At 46.5% G+C, this 24,445-nt stretch overlaps 1 protein-coding gene across 1 annotated transcript in view; it reads left to right on the top strand.

Moving 5' to 3' along the window:
• Positions 1-12,875, top strand: part of LOC142312838 (uncharacterized) — a 104,200-nt gene extending 91,325 nt beyond the window's left edge. The window contains exon 10 of the mRNA XM_075351824.1: positions 11,779-12,875. Within this exon, the coding sequence (XP_075207939.1) occupies positions 11,779-12,875 (1,097 nt within the window). The remainder of the gene's footprint in view (positions 1-11,778) is intronic.
• The last annotated feature ends 11,570 nt before the right edge of the window (positions 12,876-24,445 follow it).

The raw sequence follows: 24,445 nt of genomic DNA, 5'->3' as shown, positions 1-24,445 counted from the left end.
ATTATCTCTCCAAGTTTTGCAAGCATCTGTCAGATATGTGTGTGCCACTGAGACAGCTAACCCACAAAGATGTGCTCTGGGAATGGACCGAAAACCAGGAAACTGCTTTCCGGTCAGTAAAGAAGGCTATTGCAGATGCAGCAACCCTGAAGTATTTCGACCCAGATCGAGAAGTGGTGGTAGAATGTGATGCTTCAGAAAAAGGCCTTGGAGCTACACTAATGCAGAACAAACAGCCAATCACGTTTGCAAGCAGAGCCCTAACAACAACAGAGCAGGGATATGCTCAGATTGAGAAGGAGTTACTGGCTGTGGTATTTGGGATGGAGAAGTTTCACCAGTGGTCGACGAGTAACAGTGCAATCTGATCACAAGCCATTGGAGAACATTACAAAGAAACCACTACTAAATGCCCCAAAGAGACTACAGCGCATGCTGTTGCGACTTCAGAAATACGATTTTGACATCTGTTACTGTCCTAGAAGAGCCTTACTGATTTCAGATACTCTAAGCAGAGCATACCTACCTGTCACAAATGATGAGGAGAATGAAATGGAAACCATCAATATGTGTGACTATCTGGCGGTGTCAAAAGACAAGTTTAAGCAAATACAGACTTGTACAGAGAAGGATAAAATACTCCAGATCTTAAAGACTGTCATCTTGCAGGGCTGGCCAAAATACAAGCAGCATGCACCTAGGGAAGTTTCTCCATTCTTCCACATAAGAGATGAACTGTCAGTGCAGCAAGGAATCATCTTTAAAGGAGGCAGAGCTGTTATACCAGAAGCACTCAGGAGAGACATACTGGAAACACTGCACTCTTTGCACTTAGGCAGGGAAGGATGTCTACGGCGAGCAAGAGAATCTATTTATTGGCCAGGAATGAATGACCACATTAAAAACTATATAGCACAATGTGAAATATGTGCATCCTGCAGTGATAAGCAACAAAAGGAGACATTGCAACCTCATGAAATTCCACAGAGGCCTTGGTCAAAGGTTGGAACAGATGTGTTCACATGGAATGACAAAGAATACCTGATTACAGTGGACTATTTATCTAACTTTTGGGAGATTGATTTGTTACAGGACACAATGGCGAGAACAGTGATTAAAAAATGCAAGGCCCATTTTGCCAGGTATGGCATTCCAGATATCGTGTTCTCTGACAATGCTGCTCAGTTTACTTCAGAAGAGTTTAAAACTTTCAGCAAGAGATGGGAATTTGAACACCAGACGTCTTTTCCAAGATATCCACAGAGTAATGGCAAAGCAGAGTCCGCAGTAAAAACGGCCAAAAGACTCCTTAAAAAAGCAAAACAGGCAGGTACTGATGTATATCTGTCTATACTGGATCATAGAAACACACCCACCCAAGGCATAGACAGCAGTCCGGCACAGAGGTTCATGAGTAGACGTACAAAGACACTCATACCAACCGCTAGTCATCTGTTAAAGCCAAAGTTGGTGGGAAACATCAAAGCTCAACTAAAGAAAAATCAAGATAGGCAAGCTTTCTATTACAATAAATCTGCAAAGGATCTGCCAGATCTCCAGAGGAATGACAACATACGGCTGCAGCCAAGCAGCAAATACGACAAACACTGGCAAAGGTTGTCCAGAAACTAGGACCTCGGTCCTACGAAATTGTAACAGAAGACGGAAGAAGCCTAAGGAGAAATAGGAGATATTTGAGGAAAACACAAGATAAGATGATTCATGGCCTTTTGAACAATATCCTGATACCCAAGATAACGAGGCAGCAAGTCCAAGCCAAGTACCAACAGTGACTGCTGACCATCAGGGTGAGACTGTTAACCAGAGACAGGCAATATCAGAAGGCACATTACCAGAATCAGAACAACTACCAGAGGTGGACATTGACTCTTCTTATGTTACTAGGGCCGGCAGAATGATCAGAAAGCCTGCGCACCTCAAGGATTATATCTAACTGTATATATTGTAATTCTCTTTTACTTGGTCAGATTAACTTGTGTTTATTAAGTTTGATTGTTATTCTTGTTTAAAGAGAAAGGATGTAGCAATATGTATATGCTGTATGTCCCCTAGGGGTCTCTCTTCTTGTATGTGTTCACAAGCAAGTGGGAACTCGCTGGTACTGCAGACAGAGTGCAGGCAGCAGAGAGAGATGTTATGGCTGACAATACCACCTAATAAATAGCCTGAAGATCTCCACTGAGTGTGATTACTGAGAGACACAACAACAGAACAGTGGTCTCATCAATGGGTTCTTTGGGGGGCGTGGCCTGCACGCTGATGGGGACAGCTGCTTGAAGGAGAGCTCTGTGCTGACAGCAGGATAAACCGGCTCTTATCAGCTCACAGATAACAGGATTACCAGCTACAGGAGGTGTGAGTAACCCCAGCCCCCAGCTATACCTAAGGGGAGACCTAAAAAAACTGGCACTCCAGCCAAACTGACAGACTTCTACCCCCGGGATAGGGATCTCTCCTCACCAAGCAAGATGGCACTGGCTTCCCACTCAGCTTCTTCCCACTCCTCACAAGGAGATACAGGCTGCTTGAGAGGCTGCACAGGCATTCCTCTGACAGAGGAAACAATGCAATCTCTGCTGAAAACGCTGAGGGCTTCCCTGCAGGCTGATCTCAGAGAAATAGTAAGAGAGCTGAAGGAAGAGATTAGGTCTCTGGGTGATCGCACAGAGCATGTAGAAACTAAAATGGCTGAACTTGCAACATCACATAACAATCTGATAGATGCTAACACAGCTTTGGAAAAGGAGGTGGAGGCACTAAAACTTAAAATCAGTGATATAGAGGACAGATCCCGAAGAAATAACCTAAAAATCAGAGGGATTCCCTCATCAGTAGCAGATAAAGACCTCCAGGAATACTTCCACAAGTTTCTGCAGCTTATACTCCCTGGATGGGACACCAGAGACCTGATAGTGGACAGGATTCATAGAGTCCCTAAATCCAAAGGCATAGATCCAGCTCTGCCTAAAGATGTCCTGGCTAGACTTCATTTCTATAAAACAAAAGAAGCTGTGCTGCACAAACTGAGGGGAAATCCAGCCCTGCCAGACACTTTCATGGGACTAAAAATCTTCCCAGATCTTTCTGCTGCAACTCTTAATAAAAGAAGAGAATTTGCCCACCTTTCTAAACTCCTTAGAGATCAAGACATCAAGTACAAGTGGAGTTTTCCGGTGAAGATGATAATTTTCAAAGATGGAGGCACTCACATATGTCATACTCCTTCTCAGCTGGGCAAATTGCTGGATGACTGGGGAATAACCCACCCACCAAACCCTGGTGGGCAGGAGAATCATAGAGGCCCTCCAGACAGGATTAACCCTGAATGGTCAGTAGCTTAGCTAGGACTCCTTCCTGCTTATGGCACCTGCTGTCCCTGCTTCTGTGACACGGGATGTCACGTAGCCCCCCTGATGTTCTCGCCTATGGCGAGCGGTTATACACCGGGCACCCTACTCGGGGCAAACCGGTGTTGTTGGAATTTTTTTGTTTTTGTTCCTCTTCTCACAAATGTTCCTTAATTTTTTCTGGAAATTTCTCTCAATTCCTTGCTGGTCTAGCCCCTCTCAACCCTGATGGCGTTCCTAGGAATTCAAACCCCCCTGCGGCTCCAATATGAGAATTAAGATATTGTCTATTAATGTGAACGGACTCAACTCCCCAGCAAAAAGGTCAATGATGTGGAGAGAGGTGAAGGCATCTAACTGTGATATAGCGTGCATTCAGGAGACCCACCTTCTTTCCACAGATAATAAACGGCTACTTCATCCAAGGTTCCAACACACCTTTTTTGCTAATGACTCAAAAAAAAGAGGAGGAGTGGCCATTTTAATAAAGAACTCAGTGGCCTTTAAATTGATAAATGTCAGTTATGGAGCGGATGGAAGATATATTATTTTGTCTTGTTATATCAACAGCGTCCCTTATACCTTGGCAACGGTCTACTCCCCAAATTCATCACAATTGACCTTTGCTAGGAAATTTTTCCAAGCATTCAAAGATACTGCCACAGGGGCGGAAATCATCTGTGGAGACTTTAATATACCTGTAATACGCTCCATGGATTGCTCCAACACCAGCATCCCACATGCTAAGGTACTTAAGCATCTCATCAATGAATTCCATTTTCATGACATCTGGAGATATTTGCACGCATCAGAAAGAGACTATACATTCTTCTCTTCCAGGCATCGCTCATACAGTAGAATTGATTTTTTTTTGGTCGACAGCAAATCTATAAGTAATTGTGTGGCAGCTGATATTGGTTTAATTACTTGGACAGATCACGCGCCGATCTCTTTGTCTGTTCAGGGTAGCTTTAATGTTCAAAATTCCCCTAGGTGGAGACTGAATACCAGCTTGCTTGGTAGGCAGAAGGTACATGATGAAGTAGAGTCAGTGTTAACAGAATATTTTAAACTTAATAATAATGGGGAAATTTCTGACGAGACCCTGTGGGCTGCTCATAAAGCAGTAGTCAGAGGGCAGCTCATAAAAATAGCCTCCATCCAAAAAAGGAAAAAAGACGCAGATATTAAATATATATTAACCCGTATTCATCACCTTGAATCCCTGAATAAAGCAAAAGCATCCCCTAACTTGACTAAAGAAATTGTAACCCATAGATTCCAACTAAGATCCCTACTCCTGCAAAAATACGAACATAATCTTAAAAAAAATAGATCGACATTTTATGCTATGGGGGATAGAGCGGGGTCCTTATTGGCAAGAAGGACGAAAAAACGTGAGATCCAATCTAAAATAGAATTCCTGAGGGACCCAAACGTAACAATCACTAGACATCCCATTGAAATAGCAGACGCATTTGCGAAATACTATGAGGCCCTGTATAATCTAAAATATGATTCCAATACGTCACAGCCGACTCAAGTGGATATACAGGGTTTCCTAGACACCCTGGATCTTCCCCGGGTCTCAGATGAGCAATTAGAGGAACTTAATCTTCCCTTTACTACACATGAAATCCTAGGTGCCATCAAAATGACTAAGTCTAACTCTGCCCCGGGCCCCGATGGGCTGCCATACGAATATTACAAACAATTTACATCCACTCTGTCCCCCTTTATGTCAAAAACCTTCAGTTTTTGGCAAAAGAAAGGGTCAATTTCCCCAGACAACTTAGAAGCGATTATTATCACGCTACCCAAGCCAGGGAAACCTGCAGACACCCCGGGTAATTTTAGGCCCATTTCACTCCTAAATTGTGATGTTAAAATTTATGCCAAACTATTGGCAGATAGACTTCATAAAGTGATCCCGACCTTAGTGGCTCCAGACCAAGTTGGGTTTGTGACAGGGAGGCAATCTAAGGATGGCACCAGACGGATGCTTGACTTGATTGGACTGGTGGAGATATCGGGTGAACCCAGTGCATTCCTGTCTCTTGATGCTGAAAAAGCCTTTGACAGGGTGCACTGGGGATACCTGGAGAGAGTTCTAACAAAATTCGGGTTCTTGGGGAAAATCAAGTCATCCATTCTAGCCCTCTACTCTTACCCAAATGCGTCAGTGTTGGCATCGGGGTTTCTGTCATCTAAATTTCAAATAATTAATGGCACCCGCCAGGAGTGTCCATTGTTTCCCGCTATTTTTGCTTTAGTGGTAGAACCTCTGGCGGAAGCTATACGAAAAAACATAGCCATTTCTGGTATAAGAGTTGGGGAATTTGAACATAAACTGTGTTTATACGCAGACGATGTGATAATTTCCTGTTCTAACCTTGCAGTGTCGATTCCAGCAGTGGTGAACACATTATCAAACTTTTCTAAAGTGTCGTATTATAAGCTTAATGCGGCAAAGTCTTTGATACTGCCGTTTAATGTACCGGTGGAGGCCAGGAGTGCGCTGGAGGGGGCCTTTCAATTCAAATGGTGCGACAGGGGGATACCTTATTTGGGTATTAAGCTGACACCATCGCAGATGTTAATTAAAGAAAATTTGGAACCTCTGATCCAAAATTTAGAAAAGGAATTGGGAAGGTATGAAAAAATATCATTGTCCTGGATGGCCAGGATACAGTCCTTTTAAAATGGTTTTCTTACCCAAAATATTGTATGTGCTCAGATGCCTTCCCATCAAAATTTCTCACAAAACCCTGATGAAACTTCAATCGTTGACTAACAAATTTGTCTGGGGTAATAAAAGGGCTAGGGTCGCAGGTAAAGTGTTATACCCCCCATATGACTTAGCGGGATTGGGCACCCCAAACATATCGGCATATTATAAAGCCTTACTAATTGAATCACTAAAGGAATGGTGGCGTCCAGGTAATTCACATAGATGGGCTCAGATTGAAAATTTCCTGTCCCACCAGGGCTCGGTCAGAAGAATGATGGAAGCAGAATATTTGAGCCGTTCACGGTTCTCCCCGTGTGTTCCCACCATGTCAGCCTCCCTGGAGGTCTGGCGAAATGACTTGATTCATAAGATTCAGATTCCTCTTTCAGAGATTTCCCTCAAGTCGTTGGAATCTCAAATCCCCTTTTTGAATCTGGCCAGGTGGGAGGGATCGGGCATTACAGTGCTGGCGGATCTATACTCTGATTTGGGTGTTAACCCCTTTAATAAAATAGTACGGGAACACCCCTCTTTAAAGGGCTGTTTCTATCAACACATCCAAATTAGTCATTTTCTGGCCTCTAAATTTCCTCCAAAGTCGAATCCTCAGTCACCTACAACAAAGGCTTTGGTATTTAAAAAGATAATTAAATCCAAAGGTATCTCCTCGACATACAAATGTCTCAATAACCCCCCCGAAGAGCAAAAATCTCCTTTATATGAATAAATGGGACGTGGAGTTGAGTGTCTCTACCTCTCCTTCAAACTGGCACTCAGCAAATATCCAAAAATATTCCAAGTGTATAAATCATCTGGAGCAACTGAAAAAAGTACACCTGCGATGGTATCGGTCCCCAGCCAGCTTAGCACAGTTCCTCCCAAATTATTCGCCACATTGTTGGAAGGGCTGCCTCCAAAGGGGTACTCTTGGTCACTGCTGGTGGGCTTGTCCCAAGGTTTTCTCGTTCTGGTTGGAGGTGTTTGGCCTGATGGGTGAGCTGACAGGCAATCCTATTAATCCGAATCCAGGTCTGGCAGTGCTAAACGTGGGTATAGAGGAGTTCTCTTGGGAATCCAGGGGTTTATTAGTTCACATTCTAGTAGCTGCCAGATATTGCATAAGTTTGCACTGGAAATCCCCAAAGACGCCTACATTAGTTGAACTATATAACCAAATTAATCTCCAATGCCAATACGAGTTCTGTCTGGCTCACTCCATCCGCGCCAAAAACAAAATACTTCAGATTTGGGACACGTGGCTAAACTCTGTATATGCATCCCCTGTCAGGCATCGGTCTCCAGGGCAAACTGTTGATAATTAAAAATGGGTCAAATAGGGTCAAAGAGAGTGTTACGCAGGGAGTTCACCCATACCACATGTCAATATTCAAGGTGTTTAAATCTCTGTTGTTGTTACTGCTCGGGCTACCCCGAAACGCCATCCAATTCCCACCCTCCCCCCTCCCCCTCCCTGGTTGCTTCCTTGCAACCATCCATGGTTCTCCCCCTCTCCCCCACCTCTCTCTCCCCTCCCTTTTCTTATCTTCCTTTCTTACTCTCTGGTTCTGGTTGTTTGGATCCCTCGTTTTGAGGATTAAAGAGTAAATTGGTAGGTTGACTCTATACGTATTGGGTATTGATTAACCTAAAAAAAGTTGCAACTTGCATCAGACATGATTGGTGGTGGTGTGACAGGAAATGTGAATCATAATCAAAGGTGATACTACCACGTGTTACAGCGTTGTCCTCTTTGTGTATTATTGCCAATGATACCTGATTTTCTCCTTTTTGTAATGTAACTTCCTACAATAAAAATTGATTGGATTAAAAAAAAAAAAAATCAATGGGTTCTTTGTCTTTATTTTCTCTATCTTCATCTTCTGTTTCTGTTTCTTTTACTCTTTCTTTATCTTGTAGTGTTGAGACAGCAGGGTTACAGTAGGGATTTCTGGGGCATGGTGTAACATCTAGTGCGTACCATCCGCGTTCTCCTTGGTGTTTGGTGAATTCTACCAGGTCTCCCATGTACAGGTTTCTTCCTTGATGTCCTCTAGGCAAGTGTGCTCTAATGTCTTTCCTGCTTACAAAGATGCCTTCTTTCAGGCCTGGTGCAACAATGAAGCCGTATCCACTTTTCAAATTGAAATCTTCCACAACTCCACGACAAAGGGGGCCTCTGACTTGAGATTTAGCTCTCCTTAAAGACTGCTTCTCCTCCAAGTCTCTGGCTGTTACTTCGTCCTTCCTATCTGGAGACTGCTGTGCCGGGGAAAACTTCGTTCTGCTGCGGCGCCGTGTCTTGCAGGTTGGATTCTGCTGGGCTGCCACCTCACTGCTTGCAGGCTCCCAGGTGATGTACTTTACTGGTCATGAAGACAGTCAGCTCTTCTTCAGTAGAGGGTGTTGGGCTCTCTTCATCCCAGCGGGAGTACGGCAGCATCTCTGGATCTGGGCCTTTCCTCCCCATTAGTGCTCTTGAGCACTCCTCCCGTTGTAGCGCTGGGGATGGGTCCTCATCAGCAGGCCAGGACGGTGGACTCTTTATCGTGGATGTTACTGGAGTCTTTTTGTGGGAATGCGGAGGGAGCAGATACCGGTCCACCATCTCCTTTGGGAAATGAGCCTCCAGATCAGCCTTCAGCCTCCAGTATTCGGGGTCCTCTCCCAGTAGGGACGAGGGGTCCACTTCCTTGGGCTAGGGAGTGGTGTCTGCTCTGGCTTTGCAGGCCGGGGTAGATAATTGTACGGTCTTGTCTTGGCGGGCCTAGCCTGACGTGGCTGCGGCCTGGATTGGAGTCACTGCTGCAACCGGTTCTTGGCGGGCCGGGCCTAGCATGGCGGCGGCCTGGGTCAGCGTCACTCCTGCAGCGTAGATTAGCGTTGCTGCTGCGGCGGGATCTTGTCTGGCCGAGCAGGGCATCGCTGCGACGGCCTGAGCTGGACGGGTCGGGCTGGGCATCGCTGCTGCGGTGTGGATGGGCATCGCTGCTGCGGCGCGATCTTGGCGGGCCGGGCCTGGCGTGGCGGCGGCCTGGTTCAGCGTCGCTTTTGCGGTGTGGATAGGCGTCGCGGCTGCGGCGGGATCTTGGCGGGCCAGGCCTGGCGTGGCGGCGTCCTGGTTCGGCGTCGCCGGGCATCTCTCCAGGGACCACGGGCATGGCAGCGGGGTTCGGGGCACTCGCGCCGGCAGGGGCATCAGATGACTCACCCCTCCGCAGCATCTCCGGTGTCTGGGCGGTCGCTGCTCCGCGCGTCGCTTGCCTCGCCGTCCACTTCTCATTGGCCCAGGCGACTCCAGCTATCTCGCTGAGCTCTGCGCCTGCTTCCCGGATCTGCTGCATCACCTTCGCCTCCAGCCTTTCACACCACTGGTCCAGCTCCCAGTTCCACCAGGCAGCGGAGCCCATCTCTGTTTTGCTGTGTGTGAACGCCATTTTCTCTGCGTCGTCGCTGCTCTCCAGATCTTCTCTCAGCAGCAGGCTTGTCACTTCCTGTAACTCTTCTCCCAGCAGCAGGCTTGTGGCTTCCTTTCCTTCCCGCCGTCTCTGCACACCTCCGCTCTCATCACTTGCGAGGTCAGGACTCTGCAGGGGATCTCTGGGTAGCCACACCTCTTCGTGGGCGGTAACTTCTTCTAGCGCAGGCTTCTGTTGTTTTTCAGCGCGCTTTTTATGGTGGCAATATGGTGGCGCTTCAAACTTTTTAAGCGGAACGTCCAGGCACATGGTCACCTGTCTTAACAGGTCTAGTCCTTATCCTGTTCGTGACGCCAGATGTGAAGCCCCACAGGTGTTGTGTCGGTGCATTACCTTCAGGGACTCCACGTGGCGGGACGGTCTGGTCACAGGTAGGGAACCTTCTTCTAGGATTGTCGTGACGCCACTCTCGGTATTGCGGTCAGGGTGACCGCCACTGCAGATTAAGGGGTGCTTGGAGCTGATGGTGGGTGCAGTCAGTTGTAGTGGCCTCCCGAGAGTGAGGCAAGCCCCAGGACCCCGTGTAGGTGTGTGGAACCACAAGGTGCAGAATGACTCAGGCACAGTCCAAACAGTCTTTCAGGGATTTTACTCACTGATGGTGGCAGGGTGAGTAACCCGGGCGTAGCTGGGATGAACCAGGCGTCCTTCAGGCTGACTTGTGAGGGTGACTACCAACTCGCCTTCCTTAGCCCTTCTGTGTTTTGGGGTAACCCCTGCTTGAAGCCCTGCTGGGGTCGCCCAGGGAAGTAGCTGGTGCCTTTCTCCCCTTCTTTGTTTAGCCCGTTTGCTTGTAGCCTGGACCAGGTCACTCCGGCTGCTTGCCTCCTGTGAACTATGGGTCCTCACTTTGCTACATGGCTGCGGACTCTGTGGTGTTGTCTTGAGGGTCTGAAGTGCCCCCTCAGGCAGGTTTAGCAGAAGAAAGGTGAATCTATCTCTGCACTGGGACCTGTTACCCGTGCGGGCCTGGTACCTCCCTGGCAGTCCCCTTACTCTGCCACCCCTTTGCTCTCTCTAGCTCTGGGTGGATTTCGGGTGGCACTACCAGGTGACCGAACTCCCCCGTCAGTAGTCACTGCGGGTACGCTGTCAGCTTGTGATCATGATGTGTCATACTCAACGACGTCGCTAACTAGGCCAGATGTGCGTCACTAATTCCGTGACCCCAATGACATCTCGTTAGCAATGTCGTTGCATGTAAAGTCCCCTTTAGTCATATGAAAAGGATCATTAAAGGGTCACTATTGACTTTTAGGATTGGTACCTCTAATAAGTGGCACTAGAGTTTGTTTCCTTCCTCCCTGAAGAAACAATTTGAATATCTCACTGAGCTAAAAATACATCTGAGCCCTGGCATCTTTACGCTTGTAGTGTTCTCTTTCTCTCTTTGGTACGTGTTAATTGATATATGCAGTGATTTTATTTACGGTGTATACATATATATATATATATATATATATATATATATATATATATATATATATATATATATATATATAAAAGTATATTCTTGCTATATTTATTTATTTCAATATTTTTAAATTTACTTTAAGTGCACATTGTTTTGCTATATCTTTTACAAACAGTCCAGCGCATACTGTATTTTAGAGAATAAAACACCACTATTTATAGCATCCCCTTTTTCTGATACATTTGTTGTGATCTTTCTTTTGTTAATTGCTCCCTATTATTTTAATGTATCTTTTAATGCATTTGTACTAATAAAAATATAGATTTATTTATCTTTCTTTGGTTATTCACTCATCTTTGTAGGTTCATTATTTGCATTTAATATGAATATCCCCCTATAGTAATGGGATATTATTTACATTATGGTGCATTTCTAGGATAAATTTCAAGTTGATAGTTTTATGCGGCCCTCAAATGATGGTATAAATATCCAAATGGCCCTTGGCAGAAAAAATGGTCCTCACCCCTTAAATAACTGGTAAGAATTGGTGACAGGCGAAATGAAACATGAACTTATGGAAAAGATGACTCCAATAGAGAAATGAAAAATTGAAACATAACAACCTGATGGCCTAACATCTTAATCTAATATCGGTAGTTCCTGCTTTGGGCTATATTCTCTTAGTTAATTTACATTACAACTTGTATGAATATGTACAAAATATATAATATTGGTATAATTTCAATGCAGTCTTATTGAAAAATAAAAAAACACTTTTATTCTTGACAGATGACTGCACCGGGAGCTCAGAGGAACATCTGATGTTTTCAGATTTTGTAACAGATGATCATGATATGCCACCAGACACATATGAAGAACATGCCAATATCCCAGACATACTTCAAGCCCTTTTCAGAAAAAATCTTTCATCTAATCATGAACAAGTCTTTTCATCTGCTTCGTCAATGACTGATATTAAAAACAAAAGAACTTATGAACATGAAATAGCTCTTAAAGAGGAGAAACCATTTTCATGCAGAGAATGTGGGAAATGTTTTAATCAGAAATCAAATCTTGTTAAACATGAGAGAATTCACACAGGGGAGAGGCCATTTTCATGTTCAGAATGTGGGAAATGTTTTAAACAGAAAAAACATCTTGTTGTACATCAGCGAACTCACTCAGAGTTGAAGCCATATTCTTGTTCAGAATGTGGGAAATGCTTTAAAGGGAAATCAGAACTTGTTAGACATCAGAATATTCACACTGAGGTGAAACCATTTCCATGTCTAGAATGTGGGAAATGTTTTGTAAAGGAATCAGATCTTGTGGTACATCAGAAAATTCACACAGGGGAGAAGCCATTTTCATGTTCAGAATGTGGGAAATGTTTTCTAAAGAAATCACATCTTGTTATACATCATAGAATTCACACGGGAGAGAAGGAATTTCCATGTTCAGAATGTGGGAAACGTTATAGGGAGAACTACAAACTTGTTATACATCAAAGAATTCATACTGGTGAGAAGCCATTTTTATGTTCAGAATGTGGGAATTGTTTTAATCAGAAATCACATCTTGTTGTACATCAGCGAACTCACACAGGGCTGAAGCCATATTCATGTTCAGAATGTGGGAAATGCTTTAACGGGAAATCAGAACTTGTTAGACATCAAAACATTCACACAGGGCAGAAGCCATTCTCATGTTCAGAATGTGGTAAACGTTTTGTAAAGAAATCAGATCTTCTTAGACATCAGAAAATTCACACAGGGGAGGCACCATTTTCATGTTCAGAATGTGGGAAATGTTTTAATCTGAAAGGAAATCTTGTTAGACATCAAAGGACACACACAGGAAAACAATTTGGAGCATTTGATTATTAAAAAAATGTATACAATTCCTATTGATTTTTTTTGTTGAAAAGCAATTCGCATCCATATAATACAGCTGTGTATGAACCATATACATGTAAAATATATAACATTTACAGTCATATGAAAAAGTTTGGGTACCCCTATAAATGTTAACCTTTTTTCTTTATAACAATTTGGGTTTTTGCAACAGCTATTTCAGTTTCATATATCTAATACCTGATGGACTGAGTAATGTTTCTGGATTGAAATGAGGTTTATTGTACTAACAGAAAATGTGCAATCCGCATTTAAACAAAATTTGACCGGTGCAAAAGTATGGGCACCTCAACATAAAAGTGACATTAATATTTTGTAGATCCTCCTTTTGCAAAAAATAGCAGCCTCTAGTCGCTTCCTGTAGCTTTTAATGAGTTCCTGGATCCTGGATGAAGGTATATTTGACCATTCCTGTTTACAAAACAATTCCAGTTCAGTTAAGTTTGATGGTCGCCGAGCATGGACAGAACGCTTCAAATCATCCCACAGATGTTCAATGATATTCAGGTCTGGGGACTGGGATGGCCATTCCAGAAATTTGTAATTGTTCCTCTGCATGAATGCCTGAGTAAATTTGGAGCGGTATTTTGGATCATTGTCTTGCTGAAATATCCATCCCCTGCGTAACTTCAACTTCATCACTGATTCTTGCACATTATTGTCAAGAATCTGCTGATACTGAGTTGAATACATGCGACCCTCAACTTTAACAAGATTCCCGGTGCCGGCATTGGCTACACAGCCCCAAAGCATGATGGAACCTCCACCAAATTTTACTGTGGGTAGCAAGTGCTTTTCTTGGTATGCCGTGTTTTTTTGCCTCCATGCATATCGCCTTTTTGTATGACCAAACAACTCAATCTTTGTTTCATCAGTCCACAGGACCTTCTTCCAAAATGTAACTGGCTTGTCCAAATGTGCTTTTGCATACCTCAGTCGATTCTGTTTGTGGCGTGCTTGCAGAAATGGCTTCTTTCGCATCACTCTCCCATACAGCTTCTCCTTGTGCAACGTGCGCTGTATTGTTGACTGACGCACATTGACACCATCTGGTCTGTGGATTGTCCTTGACTGTTCTCACCATTCTTCTTCTCTGCCTTTCTGATATTTTTCTTGGCCTGACACTTCTGAGCTTAACAAGAACTGTACCTGTGTTTTTCAATTTCCTTACTATGATCCTCACAGTGGAAACTGACAGTTTAAATCTCTGAGACAACTTTTTGTATCCTTCCCCTGAACAACTATGTTGAATAATCTTTGTTTTCAGATCATTTGAGAGTTGTTTTGAGGAGCCCATGATGCCACTCTTCATAGGAGATTCAAATAGGAGAACAACTTGCAAGTGGCCACCTTAAATACCTTTTCTCATGATTGGATACACCTGCCTATGAAGTTCAAAGCTCAATAAGGTTACAAAACCAATTTAGTGCTTTAGTAAGTCAGTAAAAAGTAGTTAGGAGTGTTCAAATCAAGAAATTGATAAGGGTGCCCATACTTTTGCATCGGTCAAATTTTGGTTAAATGCGGATTGCACATTTTCTGTTAGTACAATAAACCTCATTTCAATCCAGAAATATTACTCAGTCCATCCGTTATTAGATATATGAAACTGAAATAGCTGTTGCAAAAACCCAAATTGTAATAAAGAATAAAGGTTAACATTAATAGGGGTGCCCAAACTTTTTCATATTACTGTATATAAACAAGTTGTCTGATGCTGCTATCTTCTGCTCAGTGAAACATCGACAATGGGGAGATGCTGTTATACATGATCATGACTAGTGATGGACAAACCCCCCCGATGTTCAGGAGCCTCGCCCGAACGCTTTGTAAAGTTCTAGTTTGGGATCTGGGACTTGTGTCCGAAACACCGAACTTGGACTTTATAGTTATGGGATGGGGCAGGGGGGGACTGTAAAATAAAGAATATAGTTAATAATAAATATTGTCATTATACTTACAGGTCCCATGATATGTCCTGCAGACTCTGTCTCCCTCCGCTTCTGCTTCTGATCATCGCTGTGCCCACTGCCCTCCTGGTAACCACCGCTGACGATAGGACCTTCCGTGACGTCATAGCCATGTGACCAGTCACGAGTGAATGTTATATTATCTCATTATCTACAGACTGCTCACATGACTATGACGTCTGCAAGGTCCTGCAGTGTCAGTGTCTCGGTGCTCGCTGGTGCATCGTATACTCTGTATACTTGGCAAGCACCGTGTACCGGCGAGATGCTCGGGCACATGCTCGATTCCCCGTCCCTGCATGTCGGCGCTCTTAACAGAGTCAGCCCACATGCAGGGATTGGCTGCCACACATTAATGCCACAGGCGGTGAATAGCGGCGCCAGGAATCAGGTGATCGGAGATCAACGTTGCTATAATAAACCCGCTCATTAGGTTACTATGGCAATGGTGGCAGCGGTGACGTCACCGCTTACCAACCTGCAGTCTTTGCTCACTCAGGAGCAGCAGCGTTCCTCCTCCCATCCTGTGCTGTCTGATATAGCAGAACTAGATCGGTTGAATAAGACAGAAGACCAGGATCGTGGAGGGATGAGAGGGAGTAATAAAGATAGAGTCCTTAAGTATATCTGTGAATTTATTTCTAATAAAGTATTTTTTCTCTGTGGTGTCTTTTTTTAACCCTTTATTGGAGATTCTTAATGGCCAGGTCAAACTTGGCCTGACATTAAGAATCTCGGGCTTAATACTAGCTGATAAAACAAAGCTGGCATTAACCCCTTATTACCCAGCGTGCAAATGGGATGCTATGAGGGAGAGCACTGGGGTTCTAGAATAGCTAGCTGTGGTCTGCCCTTGTTAGGGCGGAAGTTTGGGGTGACAGTATATGGTGATCTCCCAGTGAGAAATAGGGTCAGCGACGCCATGGCAACGTCAAGACCTATAGGAGGGAAAGACTGATTCACCCTGCATACCACCCATTCGGTGAGATTATTCCATTTTGTATACCGATATATCAATTGTACTACTAGTACTATACTTGGGTGCATTTGAACTGTTGAGCGCTGTGAACAATCTGTATGATTCATGTATATTGTGTTTTTCTATTTTGTTGTGTATCTAGATAGGACCACTGTCTTTTTAGCACTTGGAAACACATTTTTTTGTTGTTTTTTTTTTGTTTTGTTTGCTATAGTAGTGGCATCTCTATATGTGGTCTGAAACCCATGCCTGACATGTTATGTTAGAGGCTGGAGATGCTTTTGGTTACTTCGACCTATTATTATAGGTTTTTTAATAACTTTGATAATCAAAATTATGTTTTAGCCTCTTATCTGATTTAAGCAATCTTCAAGAGCAAACTGCTCCAGTTGTCTCGTGTTTGAAAGTTGCCTTTTCCAGACGGCATGTTTCAGCTCTTTGCAAAGATGCTCAATAGGATTTAGGTCAGGGCTCATAGAAAGCCACTTCAGAATAGTCCAATGTTTTCCTCTTAGCCATTTTTGGGGGTTTTGGATCATTATCCTGTTCCAAGACCAATGAGCTGCGACTGACACCAAGCTTTTTGACACTGGGCAGCATATTTCTCTCTAGAATCCCTTGATAGTCTTGAGATTTCATTGTACCCTGCAAAGATTCAAGACACCCTAAGCCAGATGCAGCAAAGCAGCCCCAGAACATAACATATTCTTGATATGCTTTATTTTTCCACCTGTGAACTTAGAGCTGATGTGTCTCGCCAAAAAGTTCCATTTTTGTCTCATCTGTCCATAGGATATTCTCCCAGAAGATTTGTGGCTTGTCAACATGTAGTTTGTCAAATCCAGTCTGGCTTTTTTATGGGTTTTTTTTCAACAATAGTGTCCTCCTTGGTCGTCTCCCATGAAGTCCACTTTGGCTCAAACAACGACGGGTGGTGCGATCTGACACTGATGTTCCTTGAGCTTGAAGTTCACCTTTAATCTCTTTAGAAGTTTTTCTGGGCTCTTTTGTTACCATTTGTATTATCCATCTATTTGATTTGTCATAAATTTTTCTCCTGTGGCCACATCTAGAGAAGTTAGCTACAGTCCCATGGATCTTAAATTTCAGAATAATATGTGCAACCATAGTCACATGAATATCAAGCTGCTTGCAGATGGTCTTATAACCTTTACCTTTTAACATTCTTGTCTATAATTTTCTTTCTAATCTCCTTAGACAACTCTATCCTTTGCATCCTTTGCTCCATGTTGAGTGTGGTGTGGTACACACCATGTCACCAAACAGCACAGTGAGTGTGTGTAACCCTATATACAGGCCCACTGACTGATTAGAAGATTGTAGACACCTGTGATGCTAATTAGTGAATAAAAAAAGGCAGATCCCCAGCACAAAGAACGTTCAATCGGAGGAGTTATGTTTTATTCCTATTTCCCCCTTTTTTTAACCATTATTGGAATAAAATGAAATTTTAACTTTATTTCAAGTTTCTTTGGACGTTCTTTGTGCTGGGGATCCGCCTTTCTTTGATTGACTACAGCCTTCTTGACCCACGAGCACCATCTGGATTTTCCTTCCTGGAATGACTACATGGTGGTGAGCTGATTCACTCTTTTTTATGCTAATTAGTGGACATACCTTGATTTAACATGTCCCTTTTGTTTCATTATTTTCAGGGGTACCTTTTTTTTCTTTCCAGGCCTGTTTCATAAGTTTTATTTTTTTTTAAACTCTGTGGAAGAATGGTTGAAAAGAAATGTCTGACTTTCATTTGTTCATTTTCATAGATTTTTTTATTTATTATTACTTTTGTCAGATTCAAGGTATTTCTGTTACCATTGTGGGCTTTTCTTTCATTAAACAAGGGTTACTAACAATTTTGACCACGTGGGTATGATGAAGACCTCTGACGACCCAGCAGGAGGATCCGGACAGCGGCGGCAGCAGGCAAGGGGACGTTGGAGGGGGACAGGAAAAGCCAAGGGGGGCAGGTGATGGGAGGGGGGACAGGTGATGGGAGAAGCCATGGGGAGAAGAGGGAAGGGGGGCAGGAAAAGCCCTGGGGAAGGGGGGATGGATGGAGAGATCAGAGGGGGTGCAATACTTGCAGCGGCTGAGGCAGAGATCGAGCAGCGGCAATGGGCAGCAGCAACGGCAAGTCCCAGCAGGGGCAATACGAATCGACACCTTGCATTTAGAAATGCTATGCTATGATATGAAACCCATGACCCCCCCCCCCAAAAAAAAGAACTTATTGAATTCTTGTCACGCATATGGCGCTCATTTAACTTTGATGCTCAAAGTGGCCACCGTCAGCTGCAATGCTCATCTGGACTCTGGACAGCATACTGTATCTTGCTGCACGTTGTGCAATTTGGTAGGTGACATGTTTGCACAAGCATCTGTGATACGTCATCGTAGGTCCTGCAATGTTGGTGGAGGGGTCGCATACACCTGCTGTTTGATTTGACCTCACAGAAAGAAGTCCAATGGGTTCAGGTCAGGTGAGCGTGGAGGCCACTCCACGCAGCCGCCATACCCAATGACTTGTAGGAAGGTGTCCATGAGGTATCACTTCATGTCCGCAGCCTTGTGAGTTTTACACATTCTAATCATAGCATTTCTGTATGCAAGGTGTCGATTCATATTGAATTGATGGTGCCCTACAACTTTGTAATTCACTTTTTTTCTCTATCTCGTTTCGTTTTCAAAATAAAAATGCTAACTCCGTTGTTTTCCACCAGGTGGTTTCATTGCGTAGCGCTTGGCTACTTTACTATACCTAGACACCACTTCTATACCTATAGTTGCTGCCGTTCACAAGTTAATGGCGGTGGACAGGATATGGGTGGACACACTGTATTTAGCTTGTGAGGTAGCGTGGTCGGCTGCGCAGCAGAAGACACGGGATCCAGGCATTAAGGTTCACAGCACACGGTTTAATGTCCAAACAAAAGTCCACAACAATATACATGTGCCTCCAGCAGAGAGCTCAGGGAGTTCTGTTCACTCCCTCCCACCCGGCACACCTGCCCTTGTTCCTGTTTCCATTTAACCCTTCCTTCAGCCTGTAGGAAAACAGCATTAACCCTAGAGTGGATTTACTTTCTATCATGGAGTGAGCACAACCGGGGCGAGACATACCGGCCGTCATAGATAACCCCGGTCACAGTCTCACATACCCCCCCCCTCAGTTCAAGCGTGCGGGGTTGAACTCCCGCCATCAAACACGGGCCGCGGGACAAGGCATCGGCGTTGCCCTGCAACCTACCGGCCCTATGTTCAACCGTAAACCGGAAGTTCTGCAGAGAAAGGAACCACCGGGTAACCCGGGCATTCCGTTCCTTGGCGGACCTCATCCAGACCAGTGGAGAGTGATCCGTCACCAAGCGAAACTGCCGTCCCAGCAGGTAATAGCGTAGGGACTCCAAGGCCCACTTGATCGCCAGGCACTCCTTCTCCACTACGCTATAATTCCGCTCGGGAGGGGTGAGCTTCCTACTTAAGAAGGTGACGGGGTGTTCCTCCCCCTGAACCACCTGAGACAGCACTGCCCCCAGGCCGACCTCTGAGGCGTCAGTCTGCACTATGAACTCCTTCCGGAAATCAGGGTGTACAAGAACGGGCTGTCCGCACAGGACCCCCTTCAGGGCCCGGAAGGAGTCCTCGGCCTGCGGAGTCCAGCGCACCATGACGGACTTCTTGCCTTTGAGAAGGTCCGTCAAGGGGGCTGATAGTCCCGCAAAATCCTTTACAAACCTCCTGTAGTATCCCACGATACCCAGGAAGGCCCTAACCTGCTTCGTGGTCAGGGGTCTAGGCCACTTCTGGATCACCTCAACCTTGTTAACTTGGGGCTTAATCACTCCTTGGCCTATCACGTAGCCCAAGTAACGGGCTTCCGTGAGTCCCAACGCACATTTCTTGGGATTGGCTGTCAATCCGGCTGTTCGAAGCGCGTCCACCACCGCTTGTACCTGTTCCAAGTGGGTCTGCCACTCGGAGCTGTAAATAATGATGTCATCAAGGTACGCTGATGCATACGCCTGGTGGGGTTCCAGCACCAAGTCCATCAACCCCTGGAACGTGGCCGGAGCGCCATGTAACCCAAAAGGCAAGACAACATAGTGGAAGAGACCCTCTGGCGTAACAAAAGCGGTTTTCTCCTTGGCGGACTCCGTCAGTGGCACCTGCCAGTACCCCTTGGTCAGGTCGAGCGTGGTAAAATATCGCGCCTGTCCCAGCCTATCAATCAGCTCATCCACCCGAGGCATGGGGTAGAGATCGAACTTGGATATTTCGTTCAATCTCCTAAAGTCATTGCAGAACCTTAAGGAGCCATCGGGTTTTGGTATTAGGACAATCGGACTAGCCCATTCACTCCGGGATTTTTCGATGACCCCCAGGCGTAACATTGTCTTTACTTCCTCCGATATGGCTTGTCGTCGAGCCTCCGGTACCCGGTATGACTTCAGGCGTACCTTCAGGTGGGGCTCGGTGACAATATCATGTCGTATCAGACTGGTCCTACCGGGCAGCTCGGAGAAGACATCGGGGTTCTGCTGAACCAACCGTCTGGCCTCTCGCCTCTGAGTCTTGGTTAGTGCTTCTCCAATCCTTACTTCCGGTTCGTCCTCTCCGGAGGTCGCTGGAGCCGGATGTGAACGACCCGAAGAGGAGGGAGATGGGGAAAAAACAGCCATCAGGCTTTCCCGTTCCTGCCAAGGTTTTAATAGGTTGACATGGTATATTTGTTCAGGTTTCCGCCTACCGGGCTGCAATACTTTGTAGTTAACCACCCCGACTCTTTCCTTTATCTCGTAGGGGCCTTGCCACTGAGCCAGGAATTTACTCTCCGCCGTGGGGATTAATACCAACACCCGATCCCCGGGTTTAAAGGTCCGCACGGTGGCTTGTCTATTGTAGCGGCTGCTTTGCGCGGCCTGAGCCTCCTGCAAATGCTCCTTCACAATTGGCATGACCGCGCTTATGCGGTTCTGCATACCCAAAATGTGTTCAATCACACTTTTATGGGGGGTGGGCTCTTGCTCCCATGTTTCCTTTGCCAGGTCCAACAATCCCCGGGGATGTCGCCCGTATAACAATTCAAAAGGCGAAAACCCCGTGGATGCCTGTGGCACCTCTCGTATGGCAAACATCAAATAGGGAAGCATCATATCCCAGTCTTTCCCGTCTTTGGAGATCACCCTTTTGAGCATGGTTTTATTGAATCGTTCTACTAACCCATCCGTCTGAGGATGATACACAGACGTACGCAACTGCTTGATCTGGAGTAGCCGGCATAGCTCTTTGGTCACTTTAGACATGAATGGGGTCCCCTGATCCGTAAGGATCTCCTTGGGCAACCCCACCCGGCAGAACACAGAAACAACTCCCGAGCTATAAGCTTTGCTGCAGTATGTCTGAGAGGTATCGCCTCGGGATACCGGGTGGCATAGTCAACGATCACTAGGATGTGTTGGTGCCCTCGAGCGGACTTTACGAGGGGCCCCACCAGATCCATCCCTATCCGTTCAAAAGGGACTTCTATAATGGGTAACGGTACCAACGGACTGCGAAAATGGGTCAGGGGTGCGGTAAGCTGACACTCCGGGCAGGTTTCGCAGAACCGTTTTACCTCCCCAAAGACTCCGGGCCAATAGAACCTTTGCAATATTCGCTCCTGCGTTTTCTTGACCCCTAGGTGGCCACTCATCAGGTGTTTATGAGCCAAGTCGAGGACCCGCCGGCGATGCGGCTGGGGCACCACCAACTGCTCTACCCCCACGCCCCGTATTTCATCTACCCGGTAGAGTAAATCCTGCTTAAGAGCGAAATGGGGGTACCTTACCTGGGCACCGGGCAGCTGTGCCACCCCGTCAATTACTGTCACCCGACTCCGGGCATGTATTAATGTAGGGTCCTGGAGTTGGGCAGTCCCAAACGTATCCGGGGACGCCTCCAACTCCGGGATGGGTTCGACCGTCTCAGCCTCTCCTGCCAATACCTCTAGGGGCGACCTATCGGGTTCACATTCTGTCCCTATCATGGGGATCCCTATGGCAGGTGTCCCAGATTCAGGATTGTAGGGCTCAGGTCCCGGACTGACCAATATCTGAGGAGACTTAGGGGGTCCCTTCCATAAAGTCCAAAAATAGGGCAGATCCCTTCCTAGGATCACGTCATAGGGAAGAGTGTTAAGAAGTCCCACCTCATGTTGCACCTGACCGCAAGGTGCTGTGATGGTGACAATCCCTGTGGGATAGTCTCGGCGGTCCCCATGTATGCAAACCACCCCCACGGTACGTCCTGTGGCCTTTACTTTAGCCCTCAAGGTGGATCGCACAAGGGTCACTAAGCTTCCGGAATCCAACAATCCTGTAACCGAACATCCATTCACCTGTATTTGGCACAAGTGGGGCTCCATCTCTGGGGAGACCAGGTCAGCGGTACACACCACCTGAGCATACATTGAACCCCGCCGGGTAACCCCACAATCCATGGGCTCCGTAGTGAGTGGACACTGGGCTTCCATATGACCCACCCGCTGGCACCGCCAACATCTAATGGGGACGGAAACCCCCTTGACGGGTTGTCGTTTAGGGTACAGAACCTTCCGGACCTCAGGAATGGCGACCGCGGCCTCAGACGGGACGGTAGGGGACTCCTGCACCGTTGTCAGCGGTGGGTCCTTGGCCCTAGGCTTGGAGGGGCCGGACCGTCGGGCGGTACGCAAAGTCTCAGTGTCCCGTATGAAGTCCTGCGTAGCCACATGCCGCTCTACCAGGGACACTAATTGGTCCAGGGTACTCGGGTCACCCTGTCCTACCCACCGTTGAACGGTGACGGGTAAAGTGCGCACAAAACGATCCACTACTACCCTTTCCACCATTTGCGCCGGGCTCAGAGTGTCAGGCTGCAACCACTTTTTTACAAGATGCAACAAGTCATAGGCCTGGGAGCGTACGGGTTTGGCTTCCTCATAGAACCACTGATTTACCCGCTGAGCCCGTACATAGGTATTCACCCCCAACCGAGCCAGTATTTCGGCTTTCAGGGTCACATAGTCAATGGCGTCCTCGGTACAGAGGTCCAGGTACGCTTTTTGGGGTTCCCCCGTCAGATAGGGCGACAATACCTCAGCCCACTGGGGGGTCGGCAGCTTTTCCCGCTCGGCCACCCGCTCAAACACCGCCAGGAACGCTTCCACATCATTCCCCGGGGTCATCTTTTGCAACGCTTGTCTCACCGCTTTCCGGACGCTGCCGTCGTCACCCGGTCCCGGGGTTGATGCTGCCGGTCCGGCACGGATCGACTTGGCCAGGAGAACCATCTGTTCTTGATGTCTTTGTTCCTGCAATTGCAAGGCTTGCTGCTGACGTGCATTGGCCTGAACCAGCTGTTCTTGGTGCCTTTTGTCCTGCCCTTGCAAGGATTGCTGCTGACGTTCCAACGCCCGGAGCAGGTGTGCATTGGTCTGTTGCTGCTGTGCATTAGCCTCTTGTAGCTGTGCATTAGCCTGTTGTTGCTGTGCATTAGCCTGAGCCAGCTGCTTTAGTATGTCCTCCATGGCGTCACCGGGTTTGGGCTGTAGTATAGCCGCTCGAATCCAGGACATGTGCTACTGGGTCACCAGGGATGGATGCTACACCTCACCGGCTGGCATGCCCGCATTCTCCACCATATGTGAGGTAGCGTGGTCGGCTGCGCAGCAGAAGACACGGGATCTAGGCATTAAGGTTCACAGCACACGGTTTAATGTCCAAACAAAAGTCCACAACAATATACATGTGCCTCTCCAGCAGAGAGCTCAGGGAGTTCTGTTCACTCCCTCCCACCCGGCACACCTGCCCTTGTTCCTGTTTCCATTTAACCCTTCCTTCAGCCTGTAGGAAAACAGCATTAACCCTAGAGTGGATTTACTTTCTATCATGGAGTGAGCACAACCGGGGCGAGACATACCGGCCGTCATAGATAACCCCGGTCACAGTCTCACAAGCTCCACACTATATTCTGTAAAGGCCCCGTTACACGCAACGATAACGATATATCGCCGGGGTCACGGATTCCGTGACGCACATCCGGCATCGTTAGCGACGTCGCTGCGTGTGACACCAACGAGCGTCCGTTAACGATGGAAAATACTCAGCAAATCGTCCATCGGTGACACGTCGTTCATTTTCAAAAAAACGTTGATTGTTGAGGACGCAGGTTGTTCGTCGTTCCCGAGGCAGCACACATCGCTATGTGTGACACCTCGGGAACGACGAACTATAGCTTACCTGCGGCCGCCGGCAATGAGGAAGGAAGGAGGTGGGCGGGATGTTACGGCCGCTCATCTCCGCCCCTCCGCTTCTATTGGGTGGCCGCTTGGTTACGCCGCTGTGACGCAGCGCGAACCGCCCCCTTAGGAGGCGGTTTGCCGGCCACAGCGACACGAAGCCCGTGTGATGGCTCCTAATGATATTGTGCGCCACAGGCAGCGATTTGCCCTTGACGCACAAACGACAGGGGAGGGTACGCTCGCTAGAGATACTGCTAGCGATATCGCTGCGTGTAAAGCCCCCTTAACACAATATGTAGTGTTGAGCCTT

This window comes from Anomaloglossus baeobatrachus, chromosome 5, assembly GCF_048569485.1.
Source record: "Anomaloglossus baeobatrachus isolate aAnoBae1 chromosome 5, aAnoBae1.hap1, whole genome shotgun sequence".
Classification (NCBI taxonomy): Eukaryota; Metazoa; Chordata; class Amphibia; order Anura; family Aromobatidae; genus Anomaloglossus; species Anomaloglossus baeobatrachus.
Note: the sequence above shows the minus strand (reverse complement) of the source record. Positions and strands in the feature narration are given on the sequence as shown.